The 14044-nt window shown below is 40.1% G+C and overlaps 1 protein-coding gene across 1 annotated transcript in view; it reads left to right on the top strand.

The window, feature by feature from the left end:
* The window catches only part of CACHD1 (cache domain containing 1), a 225505-nt gene that overhangs the window by 194374 nt on the left and 17087 nt on the right, over positions 1-14044 (top strand). Inside the window, exons 14-20 of the mRNA XM_007978455.3 lie at positions 1940-2082; positions 2735-2916; positions 3982-4092; positions 9780-9902; positions 11329-11428; positions 11519-11635; positions 13574-13734. Coding sequence (XP_007976646.1) covers positions 1940-2082; positions 2735-2916; positions 3982-4092; positions 9780-9902; positions 11329-11428; positions 11519-11635; positions 13574-13734 — 937 coding nt within the window. The remainder of the gene's footprint in view (positions 1-1939; positions 2083-2734; positions 2917-3981; positions 4093-9779; positions 9903-11328; positions 11429-11518; positions 11636-13573; positions 13735-14044) is intronic.

Here is a 14044-nt window from a genome sequence, read left to right as displayed (position 1 = left end):
CCTTCGGTTGTCTTTGCTTTGGTTAATTAATATAATAATAATCTCCCAGGGTAGCCAGTGAAGATACCATCAGAATTAAATGAGACATAACATTATTTAATGTTTTCTGGGAATGGCAGACTAGGTAGTTCTAACCCAGCCTACTGAGGACAACTATTTAATAAAATTCCTGGATTGAAACATAATCCTGGATTACAATCTTGTAAAGCATCAGAGCTAACATGATAGAGAGGAATTACTGGGCAAAAATCTCAGAGAAAATAATAACCCGGAGGAGAGAGCCAACACTCAAAGCCACTTTTGCGATGCACATATCTACCAATCCAGAAGAAACAGCTGTGAAATTAAACAGTGCTTTAAGTAGCTACTGCAGGCAAGGAAGAGAAGCAAAAATCAAATCCAGGGTCCACAAAAGGTAGAGACTCTAATAAATTTTTTACCCCCAGTCCCACATACATATATGCTTTTAGCAGAGATTCTAAAAGACTACATCTTTAGCGGAAGGCCTGAAGTTAAATCAGGCCTTGACTTGGGGTTCCTATCATCTGAGTGGTTTGGGGAACTTCAAGCATTAGCCTTTAAAATAGGATTGGTTGAAGTCACACAGTGCTTAGGTCAGTATCCTGGCTCCTAATTGGGAACTGTTTCCAACACCCCACCTGCTACATCTTGCAGTGTGGCACCAGACAGGATAAAACAGCAGTCCTCTCTGTAGAAAGATCCCCCATCTTCTTAGGCCTCAAGCTATTTCTGCAGATTAGTTTTTAAGTACAATGTCCAGCACAATCAGAGATCACCAGGCTACCAGGAGACAAGACATGATGTGTGAGAACTAACAAAAGGAGTAGAAGATGCCCTGTGTGTTTAAATGAGATAGGACACATGATCATGCTTTCTAAAGCTTTTAAAAATACTGTAAGGTTGAATGGTAGAACATCTCAAAGACAGAGATTTAGTGTTTTTGTTTTGCACTGCGATTCATTGTGATAATCTTTATCTTAGAGAACTAGGATTTTCCTGTTAGATCAGACCAATAATGAAACATGTATACATTAGCTACTATATTTCTAGAAGCTTTTATGTCAAGTTTGCTGCCACCATCTGTGTAATTTTTATTTGATTTTTGCATTGATTTCACTGTTCCATCTTTCTTAAATACTACTAATTTGAATAATAGCTAATACTCATTTGCTTTACAAATATTAACTCATTGAATTCTCACCATATTTCTATAAGATTGCTGCTATTATCTTCCCCACTTTGCAAATGAGAGAAACACACACAGGTAGGAAATGGCTTTAATCCAGACTGGCTTCATGTGTGTCGTAAGCTGTCCCCTCATTCCTCATAGATATTACATGTGGATCTCAGGTAGTTTGAAGAATTTCTACTCCCAGCACTTGTGTCTATTGGTGCATGTCTTTACCTGTTCATTTTTAGGACCGTAAGCTCCCTGAAGGGAGAGAATGTGGCCCTTTTCCTTTTTAGCTCTTCTCAGCACAGGGCTCTTTGTTTCCTGGTGGAAGATACTAAGCCGCCACCGGGAGCAGTGGCTTATGCCTGTAATCCCAGCACTTTGGGAGGCCGAGGCGGGTGGATCACGAGGTCAGGAGATCGAGACCATCCTGGCTAACGTGGTGAAACCCTGTCTCTACTAAAAATACAAAAATTAGCCGGGCGTGGTGGTGGGCACCTGTAGTCCCGGCTACTCGGGAGGCTGAGGCAGGAGAATGGTGGGAGCCCAGGAGGCGGAGCTTGCAGTGAGCTGAGATCGAGCCACTGCACTCTAGCCTGGGCGACAGAGCGAGACTCTGTCTGAAAAATATATATATATAAAGCCACCATAGCTGACGGATTGGCAGAGCCCGAGCGATGCTTTTGTTCAGCATGAGATAGAGTCTCTGCATTCTCAGGCCTGCTTTGTTTGCTTCTCTTTCAGAAAGTCCCACCGTCATGCTGTCTGCTGGCAGCTTTTCCTCCCCCTATGAGCACCTCAGCCAGCCAGAGACAAAGCGCATGGTAGAGCACTACACCGCCTATCTCAGCGACAACACCCGCCTCATTGCTAACCCAGGCCTTAAAGTAAGTGCTGGTGGGAGCTCCATTTCTGGTGTCCCCCTCCACCGGCCCAGCAGGGGGTGCTGGCAGTGAACCTTTGAAGTAGGAAGCCCAGCTCTGCATCTGTGCCTCTCAGCTGGAGAGCTGCAGGGTGTGGCCCAGGGGAGGCTGGCCAGCAGTGACCCTTCTGATGGATTAAGAAGCCCCGTAGGCCACGTGGAGAATCTGTTACAGGCCTTAGAAGCACTGGGGGTTTCCAGTGATGTTACAGGGATGTGATTTAGAGACTAGTGAAACTTTCCCAGCCCTGTTTTACCCAAGGGAAGAAGTAAAGTGCCCCTGCTGTCTCATGAGATAAATATAAAGTTTAAGGAACAAAGCTTTAGGGTTAGTGTGTATATGTGTGTCTACTAATGACTCGCTGTAGAATTTTTCTTCTTAAACTCAGAAAGCCTAGCTAGGGTGAACAATTGAGTGATCATGCATCCACTGACTGTATTTCTGCAAGCTTTTGTTTTCACCAAGTTTGGCTGCATCCATCTGCTGTGGAAAGATTTTTAAAAAGTAATTGGGCTTGGCTTCTCTGCAGCAGAGCTTCGGGAAGCCCTGCCAGCAGCCCACTCTCTTTTCATGTGAGTTTTAAAGGATCCCTGCTATGTCTTCCTTTGTTTCCCAGTTCTCTGTCAGAAATGAAGTAATGGCTACCAGCCACGTCACAGATGAATGGATGACACAAATGGAAATGAGTAGCCTGAACACTTACATTGTCCGCCGTTACATAGCAACGCCCAATGGCGTCCTCAGAATTTATCCTGGTTCCCTCATGGACAAAGCATTTGATCCCACCAGGAGACAATGGTGAGTTTTAGGGGCTTCCATTATCAAAGGTTCTCCCCCAAATCCTGGAGAGACATGGTAAGTACATACAATAAAGCAACTTCAGGCCATTAAACTAGAGAAGATACTTTCGTGGTGGTGAAAAATGTTTCTGAATAGTGTTTTCAGTGCAGCATTAACAACAGCTTTGTGGGCTTTTTCTATCTACAGTGTTTTTATCTCTTCATTGAAATTTTGAGCCTGAAATTCTTTATGCTTGGCCATTTTAATTCCTAGTGGTTTGTTTGATTCCTACCTTATGCAAAATGTGTCCCTAGTGGATAGACTTCATTTTACTACACATGATTATGGAGTCAAGTTACAGCTTAGGTATGACCTGTGAAAAATGAACACACAAATTCAAAAACATTCTTTTACTTCTAGGCTTTATTTTGACTTTAATTTTCAAAAGCAAAAGCTAACAATGTGCTACAGCATAGCAGGGGAGTCAATGGGACATAAGAACAGAAAGTCTACCTAGTCTCTAAAACGTCTCTACCTGTTAAGCTTAGCACTTTGGGAGGCCAAGGCAGGTGGATTGCTTGAGCCTAGGAGTTCAAAACCAGCCTGGTAGCATAGCAAAACCTCATCTCTACCAAAAAAAATACAAAAATTAATTGGATGTGGTGGTACATACCTGTAGTCCCAACTACTCAGAAGGCTGAGGTGGGAGGATTTCTTATGCCTAGGAGTTTGAGGCTTCAGTGAGCCAAGATCACACCACTGCACTCCAGCCTGGGCGACAGAATGAGACCCTGTAAAACAAACAAACAAACAAACAAAAACTATACTACAGATCTTAGTAAATGCCCAGATATATACTGGGTTCAGTGTCTCTTTTTAAAGTAAGAAGGAATTTCAGATTCTCTTTACTTTTTGTGTTGATACTACAGCAGATACAAAAGATGAGAATCCTTTTGTATTTCAGTGTAACCCAAACAAAATTCATTATAAATATTTTTAGACTTATAAGCTCACTTTTCTTTGAAATTTACAGAATAGAGGTACATACTTTAAAATAACATGACTTTCTTTTGTCTCCATTAGGTATCTCCATGCGGTAGCTAATCCAGGGTTGATTTCTTTGACTGGTCCTTACTTAGATGTTGGAGGAGCTGGTTATGTCGTGACAATCAGTCACACAATTCATTCGTCCAGGTAATATTTTAATTAACCTTATAGTCATTTCTTAAATCTATCAAGGATATTTTGGAACTCTGAATAGAAGAGTGCTGACATCAAGGCTTAGAGGCAGAACCATGACCTTTAAAGTGTGGCAAGCTGGGATTTGAACATCTTCTCTCTCTGTCACCGTCAATTCCATAGCTGTCTCCTGACGTCTGTAAAATGGGAATGATACCTACTTCACAAGGTTGTCATGTAAAATGAGTCAGTGAAAGACTATTAGCCCTGCTCTTGGCAGCCATGATGATGTTTATGAAGAAGAAAAGATGCTGGAGTCTAAAGAGCAGTTTGAAGAGATATCCACTTTAAAATGGTGAAAGAAATATCAATAGAGGCCTGACAATTATGATTGCCAGAGAGTGTTTCCCAAGAAAAGGAGGATTGTTAATGAAGAAAAACAGGCTGGGTTCATTTGCTCACACTTGTAATCCCAGCACCTTGAGAGGCTGAGGTGGGTGGATCACTTGAGACCAGGAGTTCCAGACCAGCCTGAGCAACATAGCGAGACCCTGGCTCTACAAAAAATAAAATAATTAATCAGGCATGATGGGGCATACTTGTATTCCTAGTAACTCAGGAGGCTGAGGCCAGAGGCTTGCTTGAGCCCCCAGAGTTCGAGGCTGCACTCTAGCCTGGGTGACAGTGTGAGGTCCTGTCTCAAAAAAAAATAAAGAGAAAGAAAAAGTACCAAGACATCAAACTTATTGCCTCTTGTATTCAAGTCTAATTCTTTAGAATTTTAAATAAGTTGTTTATTTGGTTTTCTTCTTTAAAAAAAAATTATCCTTGAAACTATCTCTTGAAAAATTAAAAGGCTTTTTGAAAATTGATTTTCCCAGAATGTTATATCAATATCACTGTAAATCTATTTAGAGTGCTTTATGTTTCCTGCTTTTAAGGTTTCAGTATTTAAGCTCCAGATGTCAGTAAATGTTTGGTGGGGAGGCAAGTCACACACATTGTTTTAATCCCTTCATTATACAAATAGCTATTTTTTCCTAGCAACTAAGAAAGACCATATTTTGACTGGTACCTGTAATGATGCCTTAACATTTATAGGAGGCAGATTTTCTTGCTTAAGTTCATGCTTTTCACTGGTGCTCATTATGTCAAATGATTGACATTCAGTAAAATTCCTCTAACGGAAGTTCATTGGGAGCAAGAACTGGGAGGCCGTAGGTATGGAATTTCAGTATCTTGGCCTGTGTCTCTGTGGAAAATGGGGCCCTGCAGCCAGCCAAATGTTGACTCCTTTGTAGGGTATGGTATCTGTCTGACTCTTGTCAGCTTCTCCCATCATATAAGATTTCATATGCAAACAAGTAAACACTTACTTAGAACACATCCCTCGGTGTTTTCATTAACAGACCATTTGTGAAGCACACGCCTACTGATGTCTAAATACAGTGATTTGTCATCCCTCCCATATATTCTAATGGGTTCAGAAAAAGTAAACAAAGGCTGTTTCTTTTGAGGGGACCGCAGTCACCTTGGTCTTTGATTACAATGAAATGAGCCAGAACTGGGCTCTTAAAGATGTTGTTGTACTACAGGGAATCAAAACCCAGGTGTGTCTTAGTCTTTGGTTGACCCAGCTGGCTCCCCTCACCTGGCAGCTTATTATCAAGAGCCATTTGCTTTTCTATCTAGACGTATTATTTTTGTTCAGGAGGGCAAGGGCAGGGGCAGATGTTTATGCTTGTGTATGCATGTTTACATGCTTTTGTTGGGATTCAAATGGGTGGAAGAATTTTGATTTGATTTGTTTACAAATATTTATCGTGTTAGTCCAAGTGAATCACAACTTGGAAATATGATGGAGTTTCAAGTTAGAAAAACCCAGGTTCAGGCCAGGTGCGGTGGCTCACGCCTGTAATCCCAGCACACTGGGAGGCCGAGGTGGGTGGATCATGAGGTCAGGAGTTCAAGACCAGACTGACCAACATGGTGAAACCCCATCTTTACTAAAAATACAAAAATTAGCTGGGCATGGAGGTGCATGCCTGTAATCCTAGCTAGTTTGGAAACTGAGGCAGGAGAATCGCTTGAACCCAGGAGGTGAAGGTTACAGGGAGCCGAGATCGTGCCACTGCACTCAAGCCTGGGTGACAGAGTGAGACTCCATCTCAAAAAATAAAAAGAAAAAAGAAAAACCCAGGTTCAGCCACATGCAGTGACACATGCTTATAATCCCAGCTACTCTGGAGGCTGAGGCACGAGACTCACTTGAACCCAGGAGGCGGAGGTTGCAGTGTGCCAAGAATGTGCCACTGCACTCCAACCTGGGCGACAGAAAAACCCAGGTTCAAATCCCTCATTTGGTTACTTTTACATCATGGGTTGAACCTACACAAGTTTAACTAGAATATAATAAGAGCAAGAAACGACAGTTGAAATCCTGGATTCTGCCTCCTGAGTCACTTGGTGAGTGTGTATGTTCCCCAGAATAAGTGTCTGCTCTTGCCCTGCGCAATATGAAATCCCATGCACCTGGTTGTTTGAATATTTTGCTTAGCAGAGTGTGATTTTACTATTTAGAGCTGTGTATTTTTCAATCAACAGAGTTTAAAATGCAAGTCAACTACCTCTTATGGTGCTCAAGCAGAGCAACTGTGACTTTGATGGATGCATGGATAGATAGGCTTTGCAAAGGTTTTTTCCAAATGATTACTAATGATGTTGGCCTTGGGTGCCAGCTTGAGAACTTCATCCCTCCTAACATATGGTTCTACTCCCAAAAAGTAGATTTTCCGTTTACTGTTTGCATGACTATAAACAAATTTCTTTTCACCTTTGTTTCACCACTTAAGAAAGTGAGAATATTAGAGCCTACCTCAAATGATTATTTTTAAAGATTAAATTAAATAATATATGTCAATCTCCTAGAACAGTGCCTGGTATCTGGTAAGGGCTTAATAAATGTTAAGCACCTTTTTTTTTTTTTGAGACGGAGTCTGGCTCTGTCGCCCAGGCTGGAGTGCAGTGGCCGGATCTCAGCTCACTGCAAGCTCTGCCTCCCGGGTTTAAGCCATTCTCCTGCCTCAGCCTCCGGAGTAGCTGGGACTACAGGCGCCCACCACCTCGCCCGGCTAGTTTTTTGTACTTTTTAGTAGAGACGGGGTTTCACCATGTTAGCCAGGATGGTCTTGATCTCCTGACCTCGTGATCCGCCCGTCTCAGCCTCCCAAAGTGCTGGGATTACAGGCTTGAGCCACCGCGCCCGGCCTAAGCACTTTTATAATAATGTTTTGTGACCTCTTTGACCTCATATATAAAACAGAGACCGTAATACCTGCATTGAGCTGATAGGATGAGAATTAGAGATGATACATGTCAAATGCTTACTACTGTACTTAAAAGGTCGAGTCCCAAATAAATGACAGTTATTTTTATCATGCTATTTTTGCTTTAAACTTCTGACATTTTAGCAGGTCAGAAGAGAAAGCCTAAGCTAATATTCAGCTTGTCATGAAGCGGTCCCATGCACTCAATTTTCAGTGGTTTGGCTGAGAATTAGAGGCATTTTCTAATTCAACACTCACTTATCAGTTACTCATAGTAAGCTTTCTTTTGATTCTTTCACATAGATTTTTAGTGCCCTGAGAATCTGGATTTGCATTCTTTGGAGAAGGGTGGTGCTGCTAGAGATGAAGTACAATCATTGAGTAAAGGACGGGTTAGATGTGTCTTTGGCTGTGAAAATCTCATGGAAGGATTGCAAACAGTCTGGTCTGTTGTACTTAGAAATGTAGATTTGGTGTGATTTCTTTTTTCCAGTATCTTTCTTTATGAGTTGCTATGGTAACAGTGTACCCATCTGAAATGCAGGTGAAAATATGAATCCTAGACTTACGTAGGCAAGATACATGCTGTTGCCTTAGCATGTTTATCATTTTGAAGCAGATGGCAGTTATACAAGAGAAGTTTAGAAATAAAATTACCTTATACCAAAACACCTAAGTGCTGTTTTTCACCGAGGTAGCTGTAGTGTTGTAGAAAGAGCCAGTTGTGGGCACTGGTCTCTATACCATAAATAAAAGGTGATCTGACCTATCTTATGTGTTTTTGCCATTGTAAGCTTAATCTTGTATTTATAAAATGGGAACTATGATTCCTTTATGGCTTTTTCATGGATAGTTAAATAGTGTAAAGTTGCTTGGAAACTCTTGAATGCTCTGCAGATCTAAGAAGGCAGTTTAACTTCATGGTATGTGCTTTGGAGTTGAAGACACTAAGTTTAAATCCCTGCTTCCACCGGCCCATTGTTGTGTTTCTGTAGTCCCAGCTACTTGAGACTGGGGCAGGAGGATCATTTGAGCGCCCAGGAGCTTGAATCTAGCCTGGGCAATATAGCAAGATCCCATCTCTTACAAAAATAATAAATACATTTCTGCTTCTACTAGTTATTCACTGTGTGACCTTGGCCAAATACCTAATTTCCCCAAGCTTCAGTTCTCTGGAAATTATAATGCCTTGTAAGATTGCTATGAGAAATAATTATGATTTTTGTGATTTTTCTTTGGATATTTTCTTTATAAAGAAATGAGGCAGGTGGGTGATGCTAAATGATAGGCTCTTAGAAAGTCCTATGTTGGGTAAACTGCAGATTCTCAGCCATAAGAATGTGGGGAGTTTGTTAGTCAGGTAGCACATGCCCTCCCAGTTAGCCATGAGCATAGATTAAAAAGAGCTAAGGTTCCAAGTGAGAAGTCCACACTTCTGACACACCCAGCAATTTCTTGAAGTATATTTTCTCTGAAAGAGTAATAAGTTTATTGTTAACCCTTGCCTGAGGGTTCAACTTCACGGTTTAGTTTTCTTTAGCTTAGCTTCTTTTTTTTAGGTGTTCACTGTAAATACACCATCTCATTTAATCCCAATGACAGCCTTATAAATAGGTACCATTTTCAGATGAGAAAACTGAAGCTTAGAAAGGTGAAACAGCATTCCATAAGCCACATATATAGAAAGCAACAGGGCCAAGATTTGACTTCAGATCTGCTGATTCCAGAGCCAAACAAGTTAGCGCTGTGTTTTACTGCCCAATTTTCTCTTCCTTGGCTGTTGAGAGTAGCAGGGTGGAATGGAGAAAGCACTGGCCTATGGAGCAGGACAGTCTTGTTCTAGGATATGAGCTGAGCTCTGAGTAGAGTCAACCTTAATGTTGGGGAAAGAAAACTAGACTAGCCATTGTTACTCCTAAGTTTTCCTAACTTACACCAGTCAGTTAACCTTTGTGAGACCTCAGTTTTCTTACCTAAAAAATGAAGTAAATAATAAGGGTGTTGCTAAGGGGAATTTTTTTTATCTAGAGGTTTGTTGGAAGTAGCCGTAGTCGTCATGCATCCAACCTCCCTCCTGATGCCTCTGCGCCCATATTTTTGTCAGTCGAGCCGCTCTCTGAGCATCATATTTCACAGCTGCTCAGGTTTTGGGCCACTCTTATTTAGACAGTCTTACATTAAGTCTCAAATGTTTTTCTCTCATAAAATTTCCATGTTGTGTTAAATCAGTCACTTAGTTGATCATTTTTGTAGGTGGGAAAAGTAGGAACAATGGGAAGATATTTCTAATACCAAACAATGTCCCTGGGACTGAACATAACTTTTATCTTTAAATAAGCCATGCCTATTGTTCTCATTGATCTTTTTCATATAAAGTACACAGCTGTCTTCTGGGCATACTGTGGCTGTGATGGGCATTGACTTCACACTCAGATACTTCTACAAAGTTCTGATGGACCTGTTACCAGTCTGTAACCAAGATGGTGGCAACAAAATAAGGTAAGCGCTTTAGGGATGCAATTTCCTTTCTAGCTGCAGAAATTTAAAAATAGATGTCAGGTATCTCTAGTTGAATGGGAACAGCATAGCTATGGTCAGGACTAGAAATTGAATTCATGGCCTGGGTGTTCTGTTAAGAAAGTTTTTGTTCTTTTTCTCTTCTTTCGTTTTTCTGAGATGCATACTGTTTATTATTTAAACAGGCAGATTCAGCACACAACAAGAAAAGTAACTGTAGCATGGAATGCACCAAAAGCTCTTGTTTCCCTGAAAGTCAGTAATTAGAGGCTTCCCATATCTTTGGTACTAGAAAGACCAGAGGGGACTCTTGGGTAGAACTTTTGATGTTAACTTTGTCATTAAACCAAAGTCTTTGTGACATTTTCAGCTGCTTAGACTGTTCCTTTTACATTTCCCCAGAAAGAGACCATGGAACCAAAAGTCTCTGCCTCCTGGATTTCAAAAGAACATGTCTGATCAAAGCAAGGGCATTCCCTTGATTTAATGCAGGCTGCTTTTAAAAATAGCTTTCTTAGTTCCATCTCATGGTTCACGCTTCGTGTCATTGGCCCTTATGGGGAAATGCAGAATTCCTGGCAAACTGATATCACTAATGTAAAGTAAAATAAAGCAAAATATAGTCTTGATTAAAGCAGTTCTAGCTTCATTTATTGTTTCTATCAAATGTAGATCAAATATAGTAGTCCCCCTCTTATCTTTGGTCTCGCTTTGTGAGGGTTCAGAACCACAGCATAATAAAATAAAATATTTTTATAGAGACAGACCACATTCATATAACTTTTATTACTGTTATAATTGCTCTATTTTATTATTAGCTAATGTTGTTAATCCCTTACTGGGCCTAATTTATAAATTAAACTATCATAGGTAAATATATATAGGGAAAAAAACCATGTATATATAAGGTTCAGTACTATCAGCACTTTCAGGCATCCATTGGGGTCTTGGAACATATCTTCCACAGATAAGGGAGAAGGACTACTGTATATTTTTATACATCCCCTGCATGTTGTTATTTTATGTGTATTTATTATTGGAAGAAGAAATTATATGCTTTACTTCAAATCTGTAGGTAGAAGTACTCAAGTCTACTTCCTTTAGGATCTGCTTCCCTGGAATAAAGAACAAACTTCCCATTCATGTATCTTTGCAAAAGGTCTGAGTCCATCTTACTTGGGCTGTGTGGGCACATTCTGTATAAACTATGTATGTAAGTGACCCACAACTTCAAAAATCAGGTACCCATCTACCTGCCTGCCAGCTTCCCTTCATTTTTCCAATGAGTATTTATTGAGAACCTGGGATAAATGCAGTTTGTTTCAGGGCTAGCAAGATAAATGCTCTCTGGATACGTTTAAAAAAGGACAGCTGACATGAATGAGGGGCATGACTTGTTTTGGTACAGGTGCTTCATAATGGAGGACAGGGGTTATCTGGTGGCGCACCCAACTCTCATCGATCCCAAAGGACATGCACCTGTGGAGCAGCAGCACATCACCCACAAGGTATTTGTCACAAAGCCGAGCAGCTCAGTTCTCCAACCGCCTGCAGCTCACTACATGGTGTATGTCTTCTGTTCTCTTTGGCCTTGGTAGGAGCCCCTGGTAGCAAATGATATCCTCAACCACCCCAACTTTGTAAAGAAAAACCTGTGCAACAGCTTCAGTGACAGAACGGTCCAGAGGTTTTATAAATTCAACACCAGCCTTGCGGTAAGTTGATCTGATTCCTTAACACTCTCATTTTTCCATCCCATTATGGAACATGAACTGGAATCATGGCTAATGTCTGTTTCATTGCCTTAGAATTACAGAATGACAGGAGGAGACAGGACCTTAGTTCCCATTCCTAGTTTGGCGATTGGGAGACATAAAGCTCAGAGTAGAAAAGTGAATGTTTCAAGGTCTCACAGTTGGTATTTTGTTTTGGTTTTGTTTGTTTAAAGACTTACCCAATCTAAGCCCTTTGAAATATCTGCCAAAGTTGGTTCCCACACTCTTGTATAAATATATGTGGCACCATGTGTTTCTCTCTTCCTGTCTTCTAGGGATCACTCGGTCTCCTTAAATTCCCAAGGCCAAGTTAGGTCAGTTCTTGATCATTTGCCCTATGAGATGGGAACTCTCATGTAAATCATCTGAAAATAGTGTCTTTTTTTAGCTTAGAGTATTCTGTATAATTTGAGTTGCTGCAAATTTACCTGGTTATGGTTAAAGATCTTAAGGACATTCTCATTAATTTATAAATAATCCTACTTGGGAGAAAGCTAAATGGGGAATGATAGAACATTCAAAAAGCTACTTATAGGAAGTAGGTTTTTTATTTAGAATAGGCGTTTATGTCAGTCATAAAGTGTGTAATTAATTTTTAAAATGTACTGGGTTAAATTAAAAATCCTAAACTGAGTCTCAAAAACTCTATTGCAGAAAGCAATTATCTGGTGGAAAAGAGTAGTTTAAAAAATGAATATGTTAATAGAACAGTGTGTTCAAAGCAAGGGAAGTCATTATTATCCTGTTCAGACCCCATACCATTTTGAGAAGCACTCTCTTTAAAGGAGACATTGATAAATGAGACTGCCAAGTAAGGTTGTCATAGGAAAGTCTGACTTATTTTGCGTATCTTCTATCATTTATGCAATGGTTTCTGGAGTCTTCAGCACACAATGCCAGGATACTCAGGTAGATACTTCTCAGAAGGCACATTTGAATAATTTAATGGCTGAAGTTATTCCCAAATGGAATTAGAACATTCCTGAGTACTGGGGCTGTCAGGACTCCAAGATTGTGATACTGCTTATATTCTAGAGGTAGGAATTTCTCCAGACAATGAGAAATTCATGTAGACCTCTAAAAACCCATTCAATGCTATGATTCTCAGAACTAAGCTCATCCTCACCAAGCATCTGTACAGGATGCATGGCATGGAAACAAGCTTGAGGTGAAATAATTTGCCTAGTGTATCTGACACATATGCAGAAAAGTGATTACACGCAACTCTACAATACCACTTTGGAATCTTTGATTTTGTAATATGGTAAACAAAATTGACAGTTCAAGAAACTTGCTATCACATTTTCTTTTTATGGAGTGAAGAAAAGGGATACTTGATTTAGTTGGATTATTTAAATATTCCAGAAGCAGAAATTTGCCTCTTAGAGAGGTTTGATTTTTAAATAATTTTATTATTCTAAAAGGAAAAAGTTCATCACCCAAAAAAAGGGAAATGCATGATTTGTGGTTAATTAGGTTTGCATGTGAATAAATTTTAACTATTCCTTCCCTGAAAATTGTCTTTTTGAAGTATTGCTTCAAACTATTGCTTCTTGAAGTATTCATTTTCCTGGTATACTATTATATGTTAAGAAAAAACAGATTTTAATAACAGCTATAAAATTTATATGTGTAAGCACAGATAAAAGAACACATAGTATATACACAGCCGTTCAATGGGAGTTATCTCTGATTATGAATAATTTTATTTTCTAAATTTTTCACAGTGACTATATATTTTTTAACAGTGACTTTTGTAATCAGAAATATTTTATTTTAAGCTATTTTCCATGGGTAGTTGAAGAGTTGTTTTCACCAAGGTAGGGCTGAGTCTTTGCATTGCTGTCTGTCATTTCTGATACCTTGATTGTTCTGTAGGGGGATTTGACGAACCTTGTGCATGGCAGCCACTGTTCCAAATACAGACTAGCAAGGATCCCAGGAACCAATGCGTTTGTTGGCATTGTCAATGAAACCTGCGACTCTCTTGCCTTCTGTGCCTGCAGCATGGTGGACCGGCTCTGTCTCAACTGTCACCGGTAAAAATGCAGTGGGTCATATTCTGTGTTCACTATGCTGTTTAATATTTCAACTGATGTCAGAAATTTTGAAGTGCAAAATAAACAGAAAGTGCTGGTGTGTGTCCTGAAGAAAAGTCACAATTACAAAGGCACTTAGAGCTGTGCTGTTTGCAGCATCCTTGTCCAAAGAACAATGGATTAAGACCATTTATGTATTTAACGTTTGGCTGTAAATTCCTTTTTACTATCCTTTTAAAGTAGCTCAGAGCTTCATTATTTTGCTTCCCCAGTACATGTACAACATACAGTTTGCCACTGTCCTTCTGCA

This window comes from Chlorocebus sabaeus, chromosome 20 (assembly GCF_047675955.1).
Source record: "Chlorocebus sabaeus isolate Y175 chromosome 20, mChlSab1.0.hap1, whole genome shotgun sequence".
NCBI classification, from domain to species: domain Eukaryota; kingdom Metazoa; phylum Chordata; class Mammalia; order Primates; family Cercopithecidae; genus Chlorocebus; species Chlorocebus sabaeus.
This window is presented reverse-complemented; position numbering and strand designations above follow the sequence as displayed.